The sequence below is a fragment of the Dromiciops gliroides genome, chromosome 5 (genome assembly GCF_019393635.1).
Source record: "Dromiciops gliroides isolate mDroGli1 chromosome 5, mDroGli1.pri, whole genome shotgun sequence".
NCBI lineage: Eukaryota > Metazoa > Chordata > Mammalia > Microbiotheria > Microbiotheriidae > Dromiciops > Dromiciops gliroides.
This window is the reverse complement of record NC_057865.1, coordinates 257714196-257740749: the sequence shown is the minus strand read 5'-3', so window position 1 is coordinate 257740749 and position 26554 is coordinate 257714196. Positions and strand designations below refer to the sequence as shown.

Genomic DNA, 26554 nt, shown 5'->3' with positions numbered 1-26554 from the left:
ACTAATCTACATGATGCCTCTAAATGAAGACATAAGAAAAGTAAAAAACCCTGAGTTTGTGTCAATAATTTGACAAATGTATACTAACATACTACTATTACTTATCTACTATTACACGGGCAGCTAGGTAGCACAGTGGATAAAGCACTGGCCCTGGATTCAGGAGGACCTGAGTTCAAATCTGGCCTCAGACACTTGACACTTGCTGTGTGACCCTGGGCAAGTCACTTAACCCTAATTGCCAGGCAAAAAAACTAAAAAACTAATCTACTATTACATGATGCCTCCAAATGAAGACATAAGAAAAGTCAAAAACCCTGAGTTTGTGTCAATAATTGGACTAATGTATACTAACATCCCAGATTTATTTAGCATTTCAAGGACTAAGTATATGTTCAATATATAACCTATATGATGAATATAAACAAAGGTGGTTTTCCCAACATGAGATTTAAATCAAAGCAATGAGTAAACAAAATTGAGCCCACCGTGGCAAAGTTAAAGCAATTGGTAAATAAAATCCAGCCTTATACTGAAAGGTCTAGAATGATCCTCTCATATCTTCATGATAGAAAAGAGAATTCTTGAGTACTTTATTTTCTATACCATTTGAAAAGCCACAAAGAGACCCCTTCCTTATCTGGTAGATGACCAACCAATTATATCCCTCAGTAAGCCAATGACCCAAGAGCCAACGCTCACTTACTTTGTAAATAGAAGGTATGATCTGGTCCATTTTCAGTCTGTGAAAGACAAAGACATCGTAAACCGCCGACACAGCCAGCACAGTTACACCTTGTTCCTTCCACAACATACTGCACCCAGCACAGAGTCCTGTCCCTAGGAACCAGCCCCAGGTGCTGATTGAGTAGCCTCTGGTGGAACAGTGCTTCACATAACACAGCAAAGAGAGCAGGAAGAAGAAGCTGGCTCCCACATCGGCCCTTCCCACGACGCCTGCCACTGCTTCTGTGTGAATTGGGTGGGAGGCAAACATTAGGCCAGCAATGAAGGTCCAATGTCCATCACCAAGGAGTATCTTGGAAAAGCTTGTGAAGAGGCCGGTGACTGCGGCATGCAGCAGGACATTGACCAGATGGTAGCTCCAAGGGTTCAAGCCTCCGATGGCGTGATTAAAGCGGAAAGAAAGGGTACAGAGTGGCCTATAGGACTTGTGGCTGCCACTATGGGTAAGAAGAGTCCCCCAAAAATCATTGTAGAATATGTGGGTCCATGGCGTTTCTGGGAGAAGATCCTGATTAGTCTTGATAGCTCGGCTAAAAAACAAAATTATTTTTTAAAATAGAATTAAAAATAAAATACATGTTTAATGGGAAAAAACCTCAATGACATTATTACATCATTCCCTTAGCTCTGATGCTGTGTGCTATATGACATGATGCATCATTTGAGTAGAGCTGTGGCTATAAAGGATGAATATAAACAAAGGTGGCTTCCCAAAGTCTATATTGTCTCATTTTAGAGGCACTACCAAGAACCTCTAGTCCCCCAAGATTATCTTCCCCATGGTATTCCTGATACCTGAATTTCACAATTAGACATTTATTCTTTTTACTAAGGGTCTTGTTCTATGTTGAAATGCAATTACCCCGAAGAGGGAAAAATATTAAATCTTATAAACTGCTTATACCTTATCATGGAAAAGACCTTAGTGATCTCCTAGTCCAAATCCCTCATTTTATGCATGAGTCTACTGAGGGCCAGAGGTCTGAATGACTTTCCCAAGGTAATATCAGTAACAGCTGAGGCAGAGATGGCATCTGAACCCAGGTCCTTTTGACTTCAAATCTATCTTTGTGTGAATGAATTCATCGGGGTTTTTTTTCCCAAAATAGATGTTAATAAGTCATGAAGAATGCAAACAATTAAAATGAAGGGGAGAAGGGAGAGTCTCCCTATCCCAGTGGTAATATTCTTTCTATTCCCCTACTCCAACCCACAGTGACCTCTTCCATCTGATTTCCTACAGATCTTCCTGCTTTTGTGTCTCATTTGGATATCTTCCTTGCTACTCAAATGTTCTGTGTGTTTCTCTACTCCCCAACTAGACTTTGAGGTGCCAGAAGGCAAGACTATGTCTTAGGCTTTTTACGTTTTCCTTATAGCACCTTGTATAATGCAGCATACACAGTAGACATTATCCCAGCAAACACCTGACACTGGCGGTGCCAAACCAAAGAAAACTTGTCTGTTCCCCAATTTGCTTTAGGCACAAATGCAACAAGCAGTTGCTAAGACAACAGACATGGAACAGATTTTGAAACCTTCCAGCTAGTAAGCATTACCAGGGCTTGAGCAGAAGTACTAACAGGCCTTCAGAGCATATGTGTTGTTAAAGTTTCCATACTTATTTTGCAAATATTTCTTCTCACCTGTCCATTCTACTGTAAGCTCTTTTAAGGCAGAAACTGAATTATGAGCTATTTTTTTAAATCATTGTATCCTCAGCACTTAACACAGGTCTGCATATAGAAAGTGTTTGATAAACATTTGCTGACTTGAGTTCCTAGGTAATCTTCTCTTCCTACCACCATTCACTTGAAGGTTGACCAGATTTTATTAAGGGCAAATGAATGAATGAATGAATGAATGAATGAATGAATGAATGAATGAATGAAGTGAACTAGACAACGGAAAATATTTCCCCATTGGTCTGTCCATGACATTATCACTTTGTGTTTGTTTCCATTATTAAAATAGGTTAAGGTGACAGGCTTTGAGCGAGAAAAGACCACAGAGTTAGTTGTATCAAACTTCAGAAAAGGAAACTGAGCTGAGGGTGACTTCCTCAATGACACGCAGGTGCTAAAACCATGTTTTGGCTAATACTCAGATATAATTGACTACATACTATATTTTAATAGCTTGAGTTTTTAATTTCTTTTTTATATTCAGAATACAAGTGTGGCATGCCTCTGATACATTAAGTACAAGAGCAAGATTCAAACCCAGGTCTTCTGACTCCAAGTTTAATATTCTTTCCTTTGCAGCCCATGATTAGAAAACAAAGAAAGGGGTGGTTTTAGTTGCCTTCAGACCAAGAAGCCTTTGGGAGTTATCATCAGATCGTGATGTCTACTGGTTGGGAGCCCTATACTAAGTAATTAACCCCTTGGGGACAGAGGGGATGGTCTATAACAAGGCTGCAGATTTCAAAAGGAGTCATTCTGAAAAACAGGAGGATGCCAAGGCAGGCAGGTTTAAAGTGATATAAGGGCATAAAGCAATGGGCACTGGCCCTCTAAAGTAAACTTCATTTACACTGGGCTAGTCCTATCTATTTTCTCCAAAGTCCTCTATCAACTGAATTTTCTCCAGAGGATTAAAACATTCTGAATGCTTATAATTGGTTGTGGCATTTGGGGAAGGGACAATAGACTTGCTGAAACTATGTTTTGAATAACACTAAGTTAATTGACTGCACACCATATTTTAATAGTTTGACTTTGAGTTTTGATTTTTTTTCTATGCAGAGTACAAGAGTTACAAATCTGTATGTATTGACTTTGTGCTAAATGAATTTCCATATAAATTGGCTTTTAAAACATTAGAAACAGATGTTATTTGGGATCCATTAAATTAAAACACCCTGCAATGACATTCATCAGAGTCTAACCCAGGAATAATCGCTTAAGACTTGATAGGTTATAATTAAAAGTTAAAAGAAATACAAAAACTGACAAACTGACAAACAGCATTGTCAGAGACAACTACTCTTCAAGCAAGACCAGGATGAAACCCTCACTGGCCTTTGCACCAAAGCATTAATTCAGACATTAGTATGAACATCACTGACATCAGGGAGAAGAACTACATCTACATAATATCCACTGTGCCCATATTTGGAGTTGGGGCTATGGGCAGCTCAAAGACAAAGGAATTTGCCAAGAGATTGACAATCTCATCTAGTATAGGAATGATATGTAGGGGGTATGACATATATCAGAGGACTGGTCCTGGATAAGGACCAGATCATTTCTCCAGAAACCACAGTTTTTCCAGTTGTTACCTCAGCATCACAAGTACAAGGATGCAAAAAGATGACTCCAAGAGTTTAATTTTATGAACTGTTGATTTATAGGTTGAAACCTGGATATATGTAATCCCTTTATGCCATAGACTCTGCAGAATTCAGAACACTTACAAATCAATCAAGAGATCGATCAAGAAGGATGTACTATCAATCAATCAAGCATCTACCTTGGGCCAGACATAGGCAGGGGGAATTCAGAGACGATCAGAAGATAGCTTCTGCCCTTGAGGAACTCGTTCTATAGGGAAGAGGGGAGTCTGGGGAAGAGAGATGAAAGTATATGCAAAATATATGCAAAACAAAGACAAGATGATGGGGGGGGAACATTATCAGCTGGAGGTATTAGGGAAGACTTCCCACACATGATGGTCCTTAAGAAGAATTTTAGTGAAAACTAAGGATTTTAAGAGATAGAAATGGGGGGGGGGGATTGTCAGTGCAAAGGCATGGAGATTGAATCATGGATAATATCTCAGTTGTGGACATGCTGTTATGTTGTTCTATGTTGTTACATAGAAAGTCAATTTGGGCGGACTACAAAATTCGTAAACCGACAACATATATAATAAGCCTAAAAGAATAGAGTAGGGTCAAGGTGTAAAGGTCTTAAAATGCTAAATATTTTACCTTAGATGTATTTATCATCATCATCAATCATTTTCAGCAGCAGTATCTATATAGGATTTAAATTTTTATAAAGCTTCTTACAAACATGATCTCACTTTATCCTAATAGTTAATAGTATTTCTACAAATTATTAATATTAGTAATAATACTATTTATAACTTTTGGAGGTTTGGGCTATTATTAATCCTTGTTTTATAGATAAGGGGACTGATGCAAATAGAGGCTAAGTGACTTGCTTAGGGTCACACAACCAGTGAGTCTCTGAGGATATCTTTGAACTCAGGTCTTCCTGAGTCCAGATCCAACATTCTATCCACTTAGCTACCTATCTGCCTGTTAATAATAGAGAGCCATTGGATACTATTGATTGGAGTGTTGACAAAGACAGACTTATATTTAAGGAAGATCACTTTGGCAAATGAATGGAGTATAGTCTGCCGATTAAAAAGACTCAAAGAATGATGTCTGATGTCTCCAATACCAAAAATCAAGAGAAAACATTTCTGGTGAAACAAAAATTAGGAAAGAAGAAAGGGGGAGGGGAGAAATAATACAATAATAATACAAAATACATCATACCTGGCAAGTCTTCAATATACAAGAAACAGAAGGAAAAAAATTAACTGCTCAATCAGACTTTTAGTCGATCCATGCCACTGTGACCAAGAAAATATGCTGATCAGAGTCTGAACATCATATCATAGATAACATATATGCCCATGATGATGGTTATTTCAGGGTCATTTAAACAGCTATATATTACTAGAACTTAAGGAATATGTAGGCAAAAGATTTTGAATAACATAAATGAATTGTCTTACCAAGTCTGTGGACCAGACTGTGTACCAGGGATCTCACTGAAGGTGGGAACTCCCAGTGATGAAGTGTTCTCTACTAAAGCAAAGTGGCATTGCAACTCTGTTTTCAAGATTTACTATGGGTATCTGGAAGTTTAGGTGAGTTACCCAGGATAACCAAATCAGTTTATCAGAAAACAGACTGGAACTCAAGAATTCTAGGCTCTGAGGTTAACATTCTACCTATAACACTTTGTCTTTTGCTGAATATGTATAGGTATGGCTATGGCTATGGTTATGGGTATAAGTGTGCATATATGTATATACACATATGTATGTATATGTATGTTTGTCCTTCATTCTCAAATAGGACCATGACATCATGGCATGATGCCATGACTTGCAGTGAATTGGATTTAAGTAAGGGAGGGTTGTGCAAGGTCACCAACCTCACTCTCTCCTCTATAACCATCTGGATCCAGTAGCAAAATATATATCAGGACAATTGGAGATTGTCCCAGATATTTAAGGTACTTGAAGTTAAGTGACGTGCCCAGGATCACACAGCCAGTAAGTGTCTGAGATGATATTTGAACTCAGTCCCTCCCAACTTCAGGATCAGTGTGTCATCCACTGTGCCACCTAGCTGCCCCATGCCTTTTGCTATATTACAACTAAATAGAAAGGGAAATTCTCCCCATGTTATAAATCAGTCCAAAATTATAATAAGGTAGCATTGCATAATAATCTTAGCTAGGTGGAGAGAAGACATAACAAAAAAATTGAATTTCAATACTGATTTAATTTCTGGGTTTATTATTGTGACAATGTTGATTATTCAATAATCCAGGCTAACAGAGGGAACCTTATTCAAAACTATGGAAAGAATGGGAAGAAATTATGTGAAAATAAATCATTTTAGCCCCAGCACTCTAGAGGAAATAAAGACTGAGAGACTGTCACTTGAAACAAAAGGAATTTGTCCCCGGAGTCTTTTTTTTTTAATTTTTTTACCATCCAAAATCTTTTAAGAGGATTTAACCTTTTCTTAGATATACTCATTTTTGTTTTTTCACATCTACTGTCCTTTGTTAGGTGTTTTATTCCCTTTTAGAACATGTCACCAAGGGTCAAACCTATTGTAAAATTGATCAGTTATGTTGAAAAACAAAAACTGTCCTGCCATCTTGACTAACCTTGTGTGAGACTCAATGCTAAAAGTATTTGTATCAGTCTTTGCAGTTGCATAGACTAAAAATGAACAACTATTGCTCAGAGTGAAAAAGACAGATCTTCAGACCTTCAAAGTTTTATTCTTAAAAGGCTATGCTAGTAAAGCACATTCTTTGGCAGATCCTAACAAGCCAGCAAAGTTTCAAGTATAGGCCCTACGACTGTGGGAGGAAGTAGGATCTCTGAAGAAGACCAGAGTAAGACATTGGAAAGAGCATTGATTTTGGATTCCAATCTCACCTCTGCTATTTACTACCTGTTATTTAGGGCAACAGGCAACATTAGGTGTAGTAGAAAGAGCACTGGGAACTAAGGGATGGTGTTATCTTGGAGAAGTTATTTAACCTCTCTAAGTCTCAGTATCCTTATCTGTACAATAAAGGGACTGGATCAGAGAACCTCTTTGTCCTCCCAGCTCTAGAGCTTTGATTATGAGTCTGGGCAATACCCTCCATCAACACAGTTTGCATCTTCTCTATGAGGAGACCTTCAAGAAGGGCTTGGCTGAAATATTCATCATGCTGAAGTTGCTGTGGTGAGGAGCCTCTCCAAGCTTAGCTAAGGCTGGGTCAAAGACTTGACTCAAAGCTTTTCCAGCCTAATGGAGCCATCCAGAGGTTACTCACTGCTGTCAAAAATTTCCAGAACTGAGGGTCACCTTCATACCACTATAAGGCAGGAGGGTGAGATGTGAGGTTTTTTTAAGGCCTCCTCATGGGCAGCTAGGTGGTTCAGTGGATAGAGGGCTGGAACTAGAGTAGGGAGATTCATCTTCATGAGTTCAAATGTGGCCTCAGACACTTACTAGCTTTGTGACCCTGGAAAAGTCACTTAATCTTGTTTGTCTCAGTTCTTCATCTGGAAAAGAAGGCAAACCATTCTAGTATCTCTGCCAATAAAACCCCAAATAGGGTCACAAAGAGTCAGACATAACTGAAAAATGACTGACCTGAAAGCACAGACAGAATAAATAGAAACAAACATGATAGGATCTGAGAGGGATATCAAAAGTCCTTCCAAAATCTCAATTACTACTTGGCTACCAGAACTGGAATTCCTACATTAGTATATTTCCCCAGGACTTGAGTTACTGTTTCTAGAATGTCTAGGCAAATGAAAATGGCTTCCCTGGGAGGGCTAACATAGCATTCACTACTGAAAGACAGAGTGGTAAAGTGGAAAGTATATCGATTCTCTAGTCACAGGACATGGGTTCAAATCCTGATTCTCATGCTTAACTACTGGATGACCTTGGACAAGTCACCTTCCTCTTTAGGTCTTGGTTTCCTCATATATAAAGGGAGGTATTTGGGCTAAATGATCTTCAAGCTCTCTCTAAAGTCTAAATCTATGATCCTATGAGGACTATGACCTATGATCCTATGAGGGCTAAACCTATGATCCTATGAGCATCTGTGTTGGAACTGCCCCACTCCCAACTAATTGTAGTTCTAAATCTATGATCCTATAAGGACAACAGGACTTCCATCATGCTTATTGGGGAAGCATGGAATTGTGGGGAAAAATATAGGATCTCTGCAGTCAGAAGCCTGGGTTCAAATACCAACTTGGACACTGGGGCAAATCTTTTAATTTCCATGAGACTCAGGTTTTTCATCTGTGTAATGATAGGGTTGTACTAGATGACCTTCGAGATTCCTTCCGGCTTGAGATCTATAGTAATAAGGTCCTTAGATGTTTATTTTTTTGTGGGTTTTGTTTTTTGATGATACAACATCACAGTATTAACTCCTGCTGAGCATGTAGTCCACTAAAACTCCCAGGTCTTTTTTCACACAAACCTTTATCCATCCATGCCTTTGATACCTTAAATATATATAGATCATTTCTTAAAGCCAGACATAGGACTTTATATTTATTTCCCCAAAATTTCATCTTTAAAAAATAAAACCTGATGGTCAAAGGATATGAACAGGCAATATCAGATGAAGAAATCAAAGCTATCTATTGCCATATGAAAAAAGTATCTAAATCACTATTGATCAGAGAAATGCAAATTAAAACAACTCTGAAGTACCACCTCACACCTATCAGATTGGCTAATATGACAAAAAAAGGAAAATAATAAATGTTGGAGAAGCTGTGGAAAAAATTAAAAAAGAAATAAAACCCACTTGTATCTGATTTTTTGTGTTTCACTGTATCAGTCCCTTCTCCCAGACCTGCACTATATACAAAATTGAAATAAAACTCCCTCTATGCCTTCATGAAGGTCTTTGATAATCAGTGTTAAGCATCCTATTTGCTAATACATTGATGGCAGTCACTCTCCCCTCTTTGAAGGGGTGGGGGGGTGGGGGGGAAATGAATATCAATTACCAGAGCAGGAGTAGATGAGAGAAAAACTTGAGCTTGATGTCTAAAAAGCATTTTTACCTTCTCAGATAAAGTGTTGCATAATTACTAAGTATTGTTATTATGATCATCATTCCTACTGCTGCCAAGTCAGGCTTAGAATTCCAGAGAGAAAATGAAAATTATTAACTTTTTAATCCAGTTAAGCAGTGGGTTATTTTAGTTAACAAAGATCCTTATCCAATCATAAATTGTACTTACCAAAGGCATTTTTAAATTACACAATTGAGAAATCCCAGTGGATTTAGGAGACAGTTATCTTATGTGTGCTCAAAGCAACAACCAAATGCATTTAATCATCAAGGGTTTATTAAGGGTTGATGTGCTTCAGCACTGTGCTAGTTGCTAGGAATGGATACAAAAATAAAACAAAAAAATAGCCCTTGCCTTCAGGAAGACTACAGTTTACTTAAGGGATATCACATGTCTTTAAAACTAATTTCTAATAATAAGAAAGCATTGGGGAGAGGATAACCATATGTAGAAAAGAAACTCAAACAGAAATAGAACTCAAATAGAAAGGTGGCCACTAAACATGTCAATCTCTGAAGGCTGCATATTGGCTTAGTTTTAAAATGTAATGTTTTATTGTATTTTTATTTATTTTGCTAAGTATTTCCCTATTACATTTCAATTTGGTCCAGCACTAGGAAGTGTTGTTACCAGTGAACTCCACATTTGCCATCTCTGGCCAAAACCACTGGGAAGCTAAGTGACTTGCCCAGTGTCACGTAGTAGTAGTAGTAGTAGTAGTAGTAGTAGTAGTAGTAGTAGGCTTCCACCCATCTTGGATGACCATGGATCAGTGCCTTGAAGAGTCACAGGCTACAGTGTGGCTGTGCAGTCTGATAGGGGAGCTGCATCGGAAAACTGTGTATCAAAATTCCTGGCTTTGAGGAAACCACAGTACCGTCTCTGTCATGATGCTTCTCAATTATTATAGGTAGTATTTATATAGTGCTTTAATATTTACAAAGCACTTTATGTATATAATCTAAATTGATCTTTGAAATGTCTCTGCAAGATAGGTCCCACCATTAAGCCCCATTTCAGAGATCTGGAAAATGAGGCTGGGAAAAGATAAGTGACTTTCTAGGATTAAACAAATATAAATGTATGAAGCAGGATTTGAATTCAGGTCTTCCTGACTCCAAAGTCAGTACTCAATCACAGTGCCTGGTACATAGTAGGCACTTAATAAAAGTTTACTGGTTAATTTATTGACTTCTACTTTGCCAGGTAGGTTGGTACCTAAAAAGCAAATCTGGTTGGAACACAGAGTGTAAAGGAGAGGGAGAAATGTATAATAAGTTTGCAAAAGTTAGAGTGAAGCCAGATTGCATAAATACATCTAACATTCTCTTTTCCTAACATTTTATTTTTGTTATTATTCCCTCTTAAAAATACTCAACATTTATCATTGTTTTGCCATCCACACGATAAAAAGCCATATTAATATTTTCAATATAGTTGTATAATGACTATATCTGTCAATGGGTCTGCCTAATATTGTGATATACTAAAGCACAAAGCCATGCCTTTCTCTGCTGTTTGAATAAATCGGAGTTCCAAATACAATGGGCAAAAGAAATATCTGGCTTTCCAAAGTTGACTTTGGATACCACCAGGAACAACAGGATGAATTTTCACTGCCAGAGGCAGTCAATCTCAAGGATAACTAGTATCCTGAACCACTTGTTGGACTGAATTATTATCATCTGAGGAAAAAGAAAGTCCACAGTTGGTACCTGGTGCTGTCCTAGGTGCTATATGGGTTACAGAGCCAAAGGAAACACCGTGCACAGGCATCTTTGTTTCTGTACAATGAGGCGGCCTAATCTGAGGATTATTTAAGCATTACCTTATAGATGTCATCCTCAAGTAGAGGAATTACCAGCTCACATAAATTTGTTGAATGAACTCGAAGGCAGGTAAGCTCAAATGCATAGTCACTTTCCTTACAGAGGCCATGGTGAATGGTTTACTATAGGAAGAGACATATCCTAGAGGATGGATCATACATGAAATGCATAATATTAAGTGGGAAAGGATTCCCTTAACCACAACTATGGCATGAGCTTCCAGGAAGAGTCATGGATTTGAGTATTTCTTGGCCATGACACTTAAAAGAAAGAAGAAAAAACAGGCAAGCCCAAAGAATACAGGTGAGGAAAAGGGGAGTGGTATTCTTTCCAGATTCTTCAGAGGTGTGAGTTATTTGTTCACCTTAAATCCTGTTTTTCCCTGGAATTGGGCATCAACCAAATCACTTAAATTATATTTGTGGGGCAGCTAGGTGGCACAGTGGATAGAGCACCAGCCCTGGAGTCAGGAGGACCTGAATTCAAATCTGGCCTCAGACACTTGGCACTTAAGCTAGCTATGTGACCAAGTGGGCAAGTCACTTAACCCCAATTGCCTCAAAAAATTTTTAAAAAATTGGATTTGTGCCTCCATTTCAACCAAACCAAAAAGCCAAGAAGCTATTTTTAAATACACATTTATAATGCAACCTTGCCTTACTCACTGTTTCCCTCCTTTGTTTTCACATAGGTGCTGAGATGATCACAGACCACATAAAATATTTTTGTTGATATTTTTGGCATGTTATGGAACCTGTAGCTAAGACAAAAGCTCCATTATTTAGCACCACAGCTTATTGTTTATGTAAGGGTTTTATGTGTCAAAGATACTGGAATGTTTTTCCATTTCCTTCTCTGGCTCATTTTACAGATGAAGAAATTGAGGCAAATAGGATTAAGTAACTTGCCCAGGGTCACACTGCTAGTAAGTGTCTACAGCCAGATATGAACTCAGGTCTTCCTGATTCCGGTTCCATTACTATAACCATTGCAACACCTAGCTACCCGGCCCTATAGACTATGAAATGTTGAAGCACTCCCTGAAACTCTTCAAAAAAAAAAAAAAAAGAGTTTCCCGTAGAATGTAAGTACCTTGAGGAGGGGAATATATAGTCATTGTCTTTGTATCCCCTATGCCTAGCCTAGTAATCACTTAATAATCACATAGTAATCATTAAAGTAACAAAAATCAACTTTCCTGGAATTGAAGTAAATTAACAAAATGAATAAAGATTGAGACTCCAGATAGATCAGATTCTTGGCTCTCACAGTAAGACAGTTTCTCAAGACATAGTAGACTGAACAAAAGGACTCTACAGGGGTTGAACTGCAGAGTAGCCTGGCTCCTCTCACAAGACACCATTTTGTTGGTCCTATCAAGAAAACATAAATATCCAGGCAGATGGCACCACCGTAGAGGGCTCAGTAAAACACATGCAGAGAAATATGTCAAGAAACCTGAAATTCACTCACTTTACAAAGCAGTCTCCTTTCCTCTACATGATAAACTTCCAACTACAAGGGTTCATCTGTATATGTGTTTGTGAACCAGAATTAGGATAATTCTTTGAACACAAAACTATGTTCATTGTGTAGTCATTGGTATTTTGTAGAATTTATGGGCTTACCCTCAAGAAGCGAAATAATTCAAAATGTTTTTACTTAACCCCAATCCTTTCATCCTCAAATATTATTTTAAAACTAAAAGGGTTCTGGAAAATCCGGGGAAAGAGAAGGTTTTAGTAGTCCTGTGAAAACAGTTCTCATGACCAAAGTAGATTCCTATCACTTGGGAAAAAATTAAGTTACTGTCCATAAATAGAAGGAAACATCATTTTCTATGAGAAATGAGAAATGAATAGGGAAAACATGGACAAACATGAGAAGACACATGAACAGATGCAATGTTAACTATGCAGAACCATGAAAAACACATATTATAATCACAACAATGTAAATCAGAACAAGAAAAATGAAATCTCAAACTAGATTATTATAATGGCCAATCTTAGAGACAAAGAAGACATGAGAAAATTCACCTTCCTCTTTTCCATATAGAGGGGAGAATTGTGAGTGTGGAGCATTACGTGTATGGTCTGATTTAGTTGATAGTTTGGATAGCCTTGCAAAATTGTTTCATTTTATCTCTTTTCTTATTTGTTTATTGCAGAATCGTTTCTTGGGTATGAAGGGAGGTTATATACCTTTGGAAATAAAATGTTCATATCATGTATCATTTGTTTTTAAAGGAAAGAAAAGGAATGTTGCTATACAGTCTAATAAGTAACCTAGAATTTTATATTATAAAGTCTAACAAAAACCATACCCATCAACATTTTGGCTTGCTCTTTCATGCTATGAAATACAGATTTCATTTTATATATGTATACATATACACACATCTGAGAAAGATCAAACTTTGAACATATTGCTGCAACACACAGAGAACATGGGAAGTTTCACCAGAATGGCTTGTGATGACAGGGTACGCAGACATCTCTACAATAAAATCAGCCTCGGAGCTAAATCAGAAAACTCTTCTGAACACAGCAATCTACTGACGCTGATGAAAAACAGATCTGGTCTGAGGAAAATGCTCTAATTTAAAACTAACACAGATGAACCTATGCAGAGTAGTGAAACATTTGGTCCTCAAACCACTGGCAAACTTCTAATTTGTCATGAAAAGCCAGAGGTCTCTCAGCCCAGTGTTGAGGAAGGGAAAAAAGATGAATCTATTTCACCAATTGAAATGGAGTAGGGTTCTAGGATGTTTCTTGTTTGTCTCCATTCCTTGACCAAAGTTGAAAGATCATGTAATAAATTAACCCGTAGTATGTCTCCTTTCTACAGAACTTCACTTAAATCTACTTCCTTTCTTAGATATGGAAGAACTACATCGGAAGGAGTCTATCTAACTCCAAGATTCAGTTATCCATTTTTTGATAATGAAAACCTCCAGTGAGGGGAAATCCACTAATTCCCTGAGAAGCTCACTCCACTTGGGACAGTTTTAATGCTTATGTAGGTATTTCCTCCATCCCCATTAAATATGACTCTTTGCAACTTCTCAACACTGTTCTTGGTTCTTCCCAAAGGTACAAATTAGAACAAATTTAAACTCTGTTTTTGTTTTGGTTTGGTTTGGTTTTTTGGTGGGGCAATGAGGGTTAAGTGACTTACCCAGGGTCACACAGCTAGTAAGTGTCAAGTGTCTGAGGCCATATCTGAACTCAGGTCCTCCTGAATCTAGGGCCGGTGCTTTATCCACTACACCTCCTAACTGCCTCTAATCTCTTTCTTTTAATACAACATTCTTTCCAATACTAGGAAATACATATCATGTCCCCTCCCATATCTTCTATTTCCCAGTCTAAACATCTCTAGCTCCTTCATTAATATTCTTATGGCATATGTAGGAAACTCTTCACCATCCCTGCCACCCTCCTCTGAATACTCTCCATCTTGTAAATATCTTTCTTACAATATGATACTCATAAATGAATGAAATATTCCATATTGGCCCAACCATAACAAAATAGCAGGGGACTCCCACCTCCCTTGCTCTGGATACCATGAATCTCTTAATGCACTCAAGTTCTGCATGCGTATTTTTGGCTTCAATATCACATTGTTGACTCATATTGAGTTTATAATTCCCTATGAAATTCCTCAACCTTTTCAGACAAACTGGTATCGATCTGCATCTAACACTTGGAAGGGAGATTTTTTTTTTTCACTCAAGGATAAGATTTCAAATTGATCAATATTAAAGTACATATTTTGGCAGAAGGAGTTTTCTCACCCAGGAGTTCTCTGTGGCCAATGAAAGCACAGATCCAGTCCCTATCCATATACAATTTCCATCTTATCAGATTGACCTAATGTAAGTCTATCAAGCATTCTCAAACTGGAGTTTATGAACTTAATTTTTTTTAATATAAATCTAATAGAAGTGATTTCTTTTTCATTTTTTTGGTGTGTGTTATATCACACACACACATTAAAATTCCTCATCTACATGTTCTTTAGACCTTGGGACTAAGCTCGGTCATTGGACATGTCAGCTATCCCTACAACCTCTGTTTCATCCACAAACCTGATAAGCATATCATGTTCCTTGATCTAAGTCAGCAGTTCTCAGACTTTTGAGTTTCAGAAGCCCTTTACATTCTTAAAAATTATTGAGGACCACCCTTCCATATTGTTAATGTTGGTTGTACTATCAAAAATAACTATTAGAAAAAAATTACTATTAGAAATTAAAATATCTTAGTATTTATTATGAAAAAAGATTTGACCTTGTAGTTTCAGGGACTCCCCAGGTATCCCCAGAGCACAGATCAGGAACTGCTGACTTAAGTCATTGATTAAGAAAGATAAATGGCACAGAGCCAAGAACAAACTAGCTAGAGAACTGAACTAGAAACCTCTTTCCAAGTTGACATTGAACAATTCTTTCAGTTTGGTCATTATACAGGTTCAAATTACTATTAACTAATAGTATCTAGGGGCAGCTAGATGGTGCAGTGGTTAGAGCACTGGTCCTGAAGTTGGAGGATCTAAGTCCAAATCTCACCTCAAACACTTACTAGCTGTGTGACCCTGGGCAAATTACTTAATCTCAATTGCCTTAAACATCTGGGGCCATCCCTAATCATGCTGATAAACTAATATTGTCTAACCCAGTGGTGTTAAAGTCAAAAACATATGCCTGTGGGCTGCATATTGATTTAGAAAACTACAAATTAGCATTACTTATTTTGCATTGTATTTTTATTTATTTTGTTGACCATTCCCCAATCACATTTTAATCTGGTGTTTTGAAAGCCACTAGTTTCACATCTCTGGTCTATCCCATAAACCTCCATTTTGTCCATAAAAAGAATATGAAAGACATTTTTAAAGCCTAAACTATATCCACAGCATTCTTCTATCAGTTCAATAACTCAGTCAAAAAAAAAAAAAAAAGGAAATTAGGCTAGTCTGATATGACCTGTTCTTTAATTAATCCATTAAAAGTGTAACCTCTCTCTTGCTTTTTTTTGGTGTATACCAATCATCCCTTCGATAACAGGTTCTAGACTTTTTGCCAGCAATTGAAGTCAAGCTCGTTGGCTTCTAATTAACAGATCTCCTTTGCATACATACCAGGCTTATGGTTTTCCAGGCTAGTAGAAATATGGCACAGGCTTTTTAACATGACAACTGTTAGTTCTTGCCTATATTTCAAGGTTCATGGTGTCTGCTTTAAGATCTGAACTAGTATAATGTTTGTCTAGGAAGGCATAACCCAATGAGGTCTAGAATGAAAACCTCACAAAAAATGTTACATTTCAGTTATTTCTAAAAATTCATAAAATTATGATACATAACCTAAAACTTTCTGATGGTTACCCTGAGGTAATGAGCAGTCAGACAGTAACAGCAATATCATACAATGATTTGTTGTGAATGACTTAGCTATTTTCAGTAATACAATGATTCAAGGCAGTTCCTACGGACATGGGATGGAAAATGCTATCTACCTCCATAGAAAGAACTGATGGAATCTGAATGCAGATTCAAGTATACTTTTTACAAACTTTTTTTCTTTTTCTTAGGGTTCTTTTGTCTGTGTTTTCTTTTACATCATGACTAATATGGAAATATGTTTTGCATGATTGCACATGTATAACCTATGTAAAATTGCTTGCCTTCTCAATGAGCAGAGAGCAAGAGAATTTGGAACTCAAAGTTTTAAGAAACAAAAGTTTAAAATTATTTTACATGTAATTAGGGAAAATAAAATATTAAATTAATAATTTGAAAAATATAATAAGGGTTGTACAGATGTGATATGAAACCAAGCTCAACCCATATCACTTGGGGAATAGGTTCTACATGCGTCAAAAATAGCACATTATCTTTGAGGAGTTAGATTAAGTCCCTGTATCACAGAATCCCAGTGATAGAAGGGATCTTAGAGGCTGTATATTCTAATTCATACTGGAACTAGAATCTCTTTGACAGCATGCCTGACAAATGCATATCCGGCCTCTAAAAAGTATTTAATTCTCCTGTCTGGAAAATTCAATAAACTGGAATAAATTGGCACATATTTAAAGAATTGACAATCAACATATATGCCAAATTGTCAGTGAGGCAGCTAAGAAAATTTTGTGTCAGATACACTTTGGATAATATTATAGAATCACAGATTTAGAAATTAAAGAGACTTCAGAGGCCATCTAGTGTGACTCCCATATTTTAAAGATAAGGAAACTGAGGCCCAGAGTGATTAGGTGACTTCTCCAAGGTCACATAGGTAGTAAGCTGAATTTGAACTGAGGTCTTTAAGTCTCTAGAGTCAGTTCTCTCTCTCTCTCTCTCTCTCTCTCTCTCTCTCTCTCTCTCTCTCTCTCTCTCTCTCTCTCCAGACAGACAAATAGATAGATATAGATAGAAGTATAGATATACTGCCATACTTTCTCCTTTAAATATTATATCTGTTGAGCTTCACAGACAGACAAAGACTCCAAAGGCATAGAGACCTAAGCACCATGTTACTTACATAATGGGTCTGTGCAAATATATGGTAGTAGAAAATAGCAGAAGAAAGTTAGAAGACACTAATTTCTCCTAAGAAGCTCTTCCACCATTCTGGGGCTCATGTTCCAGTCTCTGCATCCTTCTGCCACTGACCCAGCCTATTCCTTATTACCCATTGCCCATATTAGTTTCTTTATACCAATATAACATAAATCCATTAACTAATCTTTGACTTCGATCCCTCAAAGGCATCTGCAATGTCAGAGCTTAGGTTATTCTTTCTCATAACTCAGATCAAAATCCATCTATGCCTTCCCATTACATCCAAATCTCGTCAGTGTCCTTTCGTACATCCACCATAGGGACTACACACAGTCCACCAGCACAAAACCGCATCAGTACACAATTAATTTTGTTGCGTGGAAAATGCAGTAAATGAATGACAATAATATTGCAAGTGGATTGTGATGTCATTCATCTGAAATGGGAATGACAATATAAAAATTCTAAGAAGCACTGTGAACAGAATCTTAAGCAAGAAAGGAGAATACCTGGAAATAAGCAGAGAAAACAACAAAATATGTAACAAACAGAGGCAAGGGGGTAACACTCAAAGTGACAGGGACAGACTGAAAACATGGCAGTCTCTGCAGATGGGGCTATTTGGCAGCAAACCAAAAAACAGTCTTCACGTGTACAAAATATGAGATGGACTATGGGCTAGGAAGCAGCCTTCTTCCTGCCACATTCTCACACATGGCTAACAATGCTCACAAGTGCTTCAGTTTGTTTTAATCGGAAAAATAATATATGTTTTTCATCCCATGCCTTTGTAAATAAAAATAAAAGGCAATGTTAAAAATCATCTGTGTTTTTATATTCTTGATGTAAGCAGATGAAATGCAAAATGTCCACAAATGGTCTACCATCTTGGAATCCCATTCTGCAAAAGGGTTTCCTAGCCTTGAATCTGTGAACTTTTCTTTTAATATCCTGATAACTATTTCAATAGAATTGGTTGTCTTTGTAATCCTATAAATTTTATTTTATTTACGCATTTGAAGTTATGCAATCCTGAAAACAGGATTCTAAGAAGTTCATGGGTTTCACCAGATGGCCAAAAAGAAACATGAAACAAAAAAAGCCTAACATAAAGCAATTTAACAACTAAATAGCTGACTACTTAGGTAGAGGTGGGGAGAGCGAGAGATAATACCATGCTTCATAATAGGGTCAATGCAGTAAGACTACACTGATTTAAGCACTGAGGAAGTAACATTAAACACTGACTGTGGGAGTGTATCAGATCTGGGCAGCCTGAAATGCTACATTAGAACTGCCTTTTAATGCTTTTCTTTCTGGATGCATGCTACAGAGATGGGATGGAATATAAAAGTGCTATAACTCTCCAAGGACATTAACCGCTATAAAAAAGGAACTCCAAATGGTGCTGTCTCTAAAAGGTAGTAGGTCACTGGGGAAAGTAATTTTTCAAAGCTCCAGAAACATTGGCACTTTAACTTTTAGCCAGTCAAAGAGATAGGGCTGATTGTCTCAGCAACAGAATCCACTTTCTTCAATTTTTAATGCCTGCCCATTCCAGGTTTCCCAAGAGAAGGCATCGTATTACTCATGGCATCACAAATGGATTGGACTGTCCGTATATGTGCATGTGTTTTTAAAAGGGGGGGAATCATCAATCAACAACTCATTTTAGATGAAAATTTGATAAACGTCAGGATATTACACCATAAAAGCACCTCTCTTTCCCAAAAGAAAATAATAATAATAATAATAAAGAGTGCTTCTCATTGCCACCCTTCAGGAGAATTAAAATGAAAGGAAAGCCCCTAATGTTGAAGGCACATGTTTTTTATTTCCTTTTCTATAAGCACACAGGTATAAGCATGTTCAAATGGTGATGGATTCATCTGGAATGTGGAAGACCAAGGGGTTCACACTTATAAAGATCAACAGTTGTTTTAGAAATTAATGACACCACATCTGAAACCTCTGCACAAGTTCTAAACTGATCCAGGTGTTATCATCAGGGTAGAAACAGATGCAGTGTTAGCACATTAAATAGGAGACCTGAGCTTCTATATTGCTTAATGGACTCCACATGCTGAACAGGACTGGGACAGGATAGAGTACATTCCAACCAACAAATGTTGAACGTTCAAAGTACAAGAGTCTTGTTATTTATGCTACGTTCAGCTACAACTGCCTCCGGATTAATAGCACCCCAATCCAGTACCTTTTAACAAGCATTCATTAAGCCCCTCCTAAGTGCAAAGCACTATGCTAGGTACTGGGGATTATAGATGGGTTTTTTTTTATTTTTTTTTAATGACTCCCCTCAAGAAGCTTTCCTTCTACTAAGGGGAAAAAAACTTAACTAAACTAAAACAAACAAACAAACAAAAAACCATCATAACTCTGTTGCCCTGATGGTCTTGTTAAAAAGATGTGTGCTAGGGGCGGCTAGGTGGCACAGTGGATAAAGCACCGGCCCTGGATTCAGGAGTACCTGAGTCCAAATCTGGCCTCAGACACTTGACACTTACTAGCTGTGTGACCCTGGGCAAGTCGCTTAACCCCCATTGCCCCGCAAAAAAAAAAAAAAAAAAAAAAGATGTGTGCTGTGAGGTTGGAGTATGCTTATTTCACATTGAGATCTAACTTTAAAAACCAGGTTAGAAATAAGAACAATAGGGGCAGCTAGGTGGTGCGGTGGATAGAGCACCGGCCCTGGAATCAGGAGGACCTGAGTTCAAATCCGGGCTCAGACACTTAACACTTACTAGCTGTGTGACCCTGGGCAAGTCACTTAACCCCAACTGCCTCACTAAAAAAAAGAAGAAGAAGAAGAAATAAGGACAATAAATAAATATTGGAAAAGTTTGATAGTGTTTTTTAATAATATTTTATTTTTCCCAATTACATGTAAAAACAATGTGAGCATTTGGTGTGTGTGTTGTTTTTTTTTTTTAATTTTGAGTTCCAATGCTCACCTTCGCTTCTTTTCCACCGCCCCTCCTGAGACAGTAAGCAATTTGGTACAGGTTATACATGGGCAATCATGCAAAACAAATTTTCACATTAGTCATGTTGTGAAGGAAAACACAGACAAAGAAAACCATACGTACAAAAAATTGAAAATAGTTTGCGTTGGGCAGCTGGGTGGTGCAGTGGATAAAGCACCGGCCCTAGATTCAGGAGGACCTGAGTTCAAATCTGGCCTCAGACACTTGACACTTACTGCGTGACCCTGGGCAAGTCACTTAACCCTCATTGCCCCCAAAAAGAAAAACAAAAACAAAAACTAGAATGCTTTGATTTGTATTCAGACTCCAACAGTTCTTTTTCTAGAGGTGGATCACATTTTTCATTATGACTAGTTTGGTGATAGTGATCGGGTGATTTTATGTAGGGTGCAATATAAAGAGTAGACTGGTAAAATGGTTGTAGGATTCTCTTAAGTCACTGGTGGTGAGGAGTAGGAACCATCATTAGAAGGCTGAGTAATAATAAAACCAATGCTATCTTAGAGGAAAGAATATCAGTGGCATGATACCAGTGCTACCATCAATTCAAAGATGACACTAGTAGCCCAAGTTTCCTCTCTCTGTCTGAGCCCCCAACAAGAAGAGGCAGAAACATGTACATAGATAGATAGATAGATAGATAGATAGATAGATAGATAGATAGATAGATAGACAGACAGACAGATAGATGGATTAGATTAGATAGATAGATAGATAGATAGATAGATAGATAGATAGATAGATAGATAGATAGATAGATGGATGGATGGATGGATGGATGGATGGATGGATGGATGGATGGATGGATGGATAGATAGATGATCGATAGATCGATAGATAGATAGATAGATAGATCGATAGATCGATAGATCGATAGATGATAAGATAGATAGATAGATAGATAGATAGATAGATAGATAGATAGATAGATAGATAGATAGATAGATAGATAGAAGAGAGAGAAAGAGAGAGGAATGGAAAAAGGGAGACACACACAGAGAAGGAGAGAGAAACAGAGAGAGACAGAAATAGGACTGAATTGGGATGCAGAGGACGGGCACTTGATAAATCATTTGCTCTTTCTTCACCACCGGCCAATCCTCAATTTGCTAGCAAAATGTCCTGATGTTTTCAAAGAAAGGCATAGCAGATTCAGCAAAAAGGCCATGGTTTAAGCAGTTCCCTTCCCCATTCCTCCTTTGTTTTAGTCACTACAGGCTAAATTACTGCAATTGACTGGAAAGCTGTCTGGAACCAAAAGGATTTCATCATGAAGTTTTCTGCATTTATTGATTTTTTCCCCTTCTATTGACTAAAGACCTTGATGTCCTTAAATAACAAGTTCAAGAATACCTTATTAAAATAATGCCCAACTATTCTTCACAGTTTTTTTTTTCTACTTGCAGAATGGAACACTTGAAAGCTAATTGAATTTTTAACTCTGCCGAGAGCTCTCCAAAGTAAACTCCTTGAATCAAGCCCTCTAATTTCTAAACTCATGCTTATTTACTGAACTTTCCACCTTATTCCTAAATTTGCATTAAACAGGCTTCAGTTGATTACTTTCACTGATGCAAACCGGCCCCTTACATACTTTAAATTAAGAATAAAAGAAGTACATACTAAAATTATAGTTTTGACAACCACAAAGCATATGATCACTTCAAATCATAAATTTTCAAGAACATTGATAATAAATATTAAGAGCAAATGTACTTTTCCAATGTTCAAAATTAATTTTTAAAAAGTCTTTATTCCTTATGTGGTACTCCAAGTCAAATGTAAATAGGAAGCAGGCATATACTGAACTAACAGCATGCAATCTTGTCAATTTGATTCTATTCATTTGATGTTTAGATGGACAATAAGTGAATGCAATTGAGCAACTCACATTCTCTATTATGTTCCCTCAAAGCTGTGCCAAGGAAGCCTATGGCTGAGTGAGAACTCAGGGAAGTAGGGAAGGAGAAGATCTGGAGCAGAGAATAAGATTGATCCAAGTGTTGATACCTTTTTTGGTCCAATTCAGTGCAACAAATAGCAGAAACCGTGAACCTCAGGGGCACCTAGGTGGTGTAGTGGATAAAGCACCGGCCCTGGATTCAGGAGGACCTGAGTTCAAATCCAACCTCAGACACTTGACACTTACTAGCTGTGTGACCCTGGGCAAGTCACTTAACCCCCATTGCCCCACAAAAAACAAAACAAAACAAACAAACAAAAAACAAACCTTGAGCCTCGGCTTTGTAGGTTTGATTTCCCCTTTGAGAGGCAGCATAGTAGCAAGGAAAAGAGTATTGTGCTTTGAAACAGCATCAAAGGGCAAAAACAAACCACGGATCCCAGCAGTTCTCAAACTTTTGGTCGCAGGACCCCTTTACACTCTTAAAAATTGTTGAGGACTACCAAGAGCTTTTTGTACGTAGGTTACATCTATCAATGTTTACCATATTAGAAATTAGAACAGATACTTTAAAATATTTATTTATACATTGAAAAATAAAAATAAACTCATTACATATTAACATAAATAGTGTATTTTATGAAAAAATCATTATATTTTCCAAAATAGTGAGAAGAATGGCAGTAATTTTTCAAACCTTTTTAATGTCTGGCTGGAACACAGCTGGGTTCTCATATCTGCTTCTGTATTTAATCTATTGGGGTATGTTGTTTTGCTTGGGGTATATGAAGAAATATGGCTTCACACAGATAAATAGTAGGAAATGGGAGAAGCATTTTAATAGAATAATGGAATCTCCATATTATTATGAAAATAGTTTTGATACTGCAGCCCCTCTGAAAGGGTCTTTGGTCTGCAAGAGTTAGCAGACCAAAACTTAAGAATCCCTTATCTAATTCAATCCCCATGGATCTAGTGCTATCCTATGGATGGGCTTCAGAGGCCAATGACACTGAATTCCAGTTTTATAGATGAGAAAATTGAGGACCAGAGGCATAAAGTGACTGGTTACCAGGGTAGTAAATAACAGGTGGAATTTGAACTCACATCCTCTGACTCCCAGTCTAAGGCTTTTTCCATGCTATCTGGATTTGGATCCCAGCTGTTGATGCTAAGTAGCTACATGACCCTGGAAGGTCTCTTTGCCTGGCAACCTGAATTTTCTTAACTCCAAAAATATGGATAAGAATAATCCCTTTTAAAAAAAAAAAAGAATAATCCCTTTACTGACTATCCCACTTACAAGAGGGCCATGAGGTGAGTACCTTATAAATTTCAATGCAAGATGACTGAAATCCAAACATCTGCCCAAATAGCCCTTTGGCCTTTCTCTTCTGGCCCTCGCGGAAGCTCAGCAAAATGAAACTCCACAATGATAGAGTTTTAGGGCTGGACAAAACTTTAGAAGCTATCTAATTGAAATTTCCTTTTGTAGCTGAAAAAAACAAAACCTAGAGAGGGGAAGAGACTTGATCCCTATTGACCAAATGTCATCAGCTTACTGTGGGGTTTCTGGGTCATGGGCTTTTTCAGGGGAGAAGGAGGTTATTACCAAATGATTTTGAGAAATAATTTCCTTCCAATGACTATAAGAAATGAAGGAGAAAATCAAATCCGAAGGCTGTATAGTTATAATGACCAAGTTTATCGAAAGAAGAACAATGAGTACGGCTCTCCCTCTCTCTGAAAAAGTAGGGGACCATGTATGTGGAAGACTACTTGTATGATGTATTTTCTGATGTTACTGAAATAATTTTTAATCTTTTTTTTAATCCTCTGCTATGAGGGGTGACTTTCTGGGTAGGAATGTGAAGATGAAAATAATGGGAAATCAAGGTGATATAAAACAAAATATATAAATAAAAGGGCTTTTAAATTATAAACATCTCTGATATTACAAATCAAATAAATTAGAAACAGATAAGATGGTATATTTCAATAAATAAAGTTTGTAGACATTTGGGAAAAATACCCCCAAAAGTGTATGTGTGATGGAGAAAAAGAAATGCATACATACATACATGCATACATATTTTCCCCAGAAAAGAGAACATAGCTATCCTTAAGAGCAGTTACATGTAATTCTACAAATGTGAGGTCATCTTCACAAAGCTATTACCAATCTTGCAAACTCCTCCTTCCTTGGGCATGATTCTGAGCAAAATCTATTGGTGGGGTGGGGGCCAGGAAGGAAAGGGCGGGAAGAAAGCTTATAGAATAACTAAACTTGGAACAAACACGTTCATAGTACAAGGCTTTAAAAAAAACAAAACAAAAAAAAAAAAACCTTCGTTTACTTTCTTTGGATGAGTGATGAAGTTAGAACCATAACTTGGGAGAAGACTTCAAAAACCTCATGCTCTGATTCAAAAGCTGCTTTGAATTAGGCACTGTCACTGGCATGCAATTTGTTTGTAGTGAAGACTTGTGCCTTTCAGTAGAACAATATATTGTGATTAGGAGAAAAGTAGAAAAAGTGTCAGTAACTTAATAATAGTCCTGCATTTTTCTGCCTAAAAGCCTGGTCCCCTGGTCCCCAGAAAGAATGCCTATATTCTCTAAGTCAAACTACCTTACAGGGCAAAACCAAAGGGCTCTTTGAAACCCAGGAGGTAAAGCTTATAACTTCCAAACATAAAAATCAAATAAAGAAAGCTGCACACAATGGCATATGAATTACTCAACAGTTGCTGTGATAATATGTAGGGTTTTTTTTGTTTTGTTTTGCTTTGTTTTTTTGCTGGGCAATGGGGGTTAAGTGACTTGCCCAGGGTCACACAGCTAGTAAGTCAAGTGTCTGAGGCCGGATTTGAACTCAGGTACTCCTGAATCCAAGGCCAGTTCTTTATCCACTGTGCCACCTAGCCGCCCCGATAATATGTAGTTTTTGTAAAAGAATGAGATATTTTATTTAAAATCGAGAGGCATCATGTGTCGTCATTAAGAGTGATAGATTCGGGGCAGCTAAGTGGTACAGTGGATGGAGCACTGGCCCTGGAGTCAGGAGGACCTGAGTTCAAATCCAGCCTCAGACACCTAACACTCACTAGCTGTGTGACCCTGGGCAAGTCACTTAACCCTCATTGCCGTGCAAAAAAATAAAAAAAGTGATAGATTTAATGTCAGGAAGACCTGGGTTAAAATCCATTCCAGAGGGCACTTTACTGTGTTGAAGAGGAAATCAAGAAATCACTTAAACACTCAAGCCTTGCTTTCCTCACTTGTAATAACAGGATGGCAGCTTGGTGACACAGTGGATAGAGTCAGACCTGGACTCAGGAAGAATTATCTTCCTAAGTTCGAATCTGACCTCAGACACTTCGCATATGTTTAACACTGGGCAAGTCATTTAACTCTGTTTGCAAAATAATCTGGGGAAAAAAAATTACAAACCACCTCACTATCTTTACCAAGAAAACCCCAAATGGGACCATGAAGAGTCAGACATGAGTGAAAGCACTGAACGACAAAAAGGGGATAATAATAATAGCACCTACTTCCCAGGATTCTTGTAATCACTAAACATCATAATGTATATAAATCTTTTTTGCAAACTTTAAAGTGATATATGAAATGCTAGCTACTATAACATTTCAAGAATTAGAATTCTAGGCATCAAGAAAAAGAAAGGTCTATTAAAAGTTTATGAAGAAATTTCTCATTGCTGTGGTATAATTATAATCACCAAGCTTGGCCCTGGAAATGAGAAAATATATCCTCCTCTCTTCTTTGCACATCTAGGGGACTATGAGTATGGAAATGCATATACAGTCAAACTTGATGATAATTAATGTTAGTTATGTTTGTTATCTTGCTGAACTGCTTCCCCTACCCAACTTCTTTGTTTCTTTGTTATTTATTATAAGGGACAATTTACCCAAGTAGAGGTTTGGGATGATATATTAGAAAATGAAGGTGATGTAAAAACCAAAATAATATTTTTAAATCTCTCCAATTAAACCTGAGCTTATTTGTATTTCGAAGAAAAATTAGTGACACCAGTTTGCAAATATAAGAAAAGTATAGAGAACATTGTGATCTCAACATCATGTTTGATACATTCA

At 37.4% G+C, this 26554-nt stretch overlaps 1 protein-coding gene across 4 annotated transcripts in view; it reads right to left on the bottom strand.

Annotated features, from left to right (window-relative positions):
• TMTC2 (transmembrane O-mannosyltransferase targeting cadherins 2) overlaps positions 1 to 26554 on the bottom strand; it is a 546198-nt gene that overhangs the window by 328281 nt on the left and 191363 nt on the right. For all 4 annotated transcript variants that reach the window (XM_043969066.1, XM_043969069.1, XM_043969067.1 and 1 more), the window contains exon 2: positions 707 to 1277. In XM_043969066.1, the coding sequence (XP_043825001.1) occupies positions 707 to 1277 (571 nt within the window). The remainder of the gene's footprint in view (positions 1 to 706; positions 1278 to 26554) is intronic.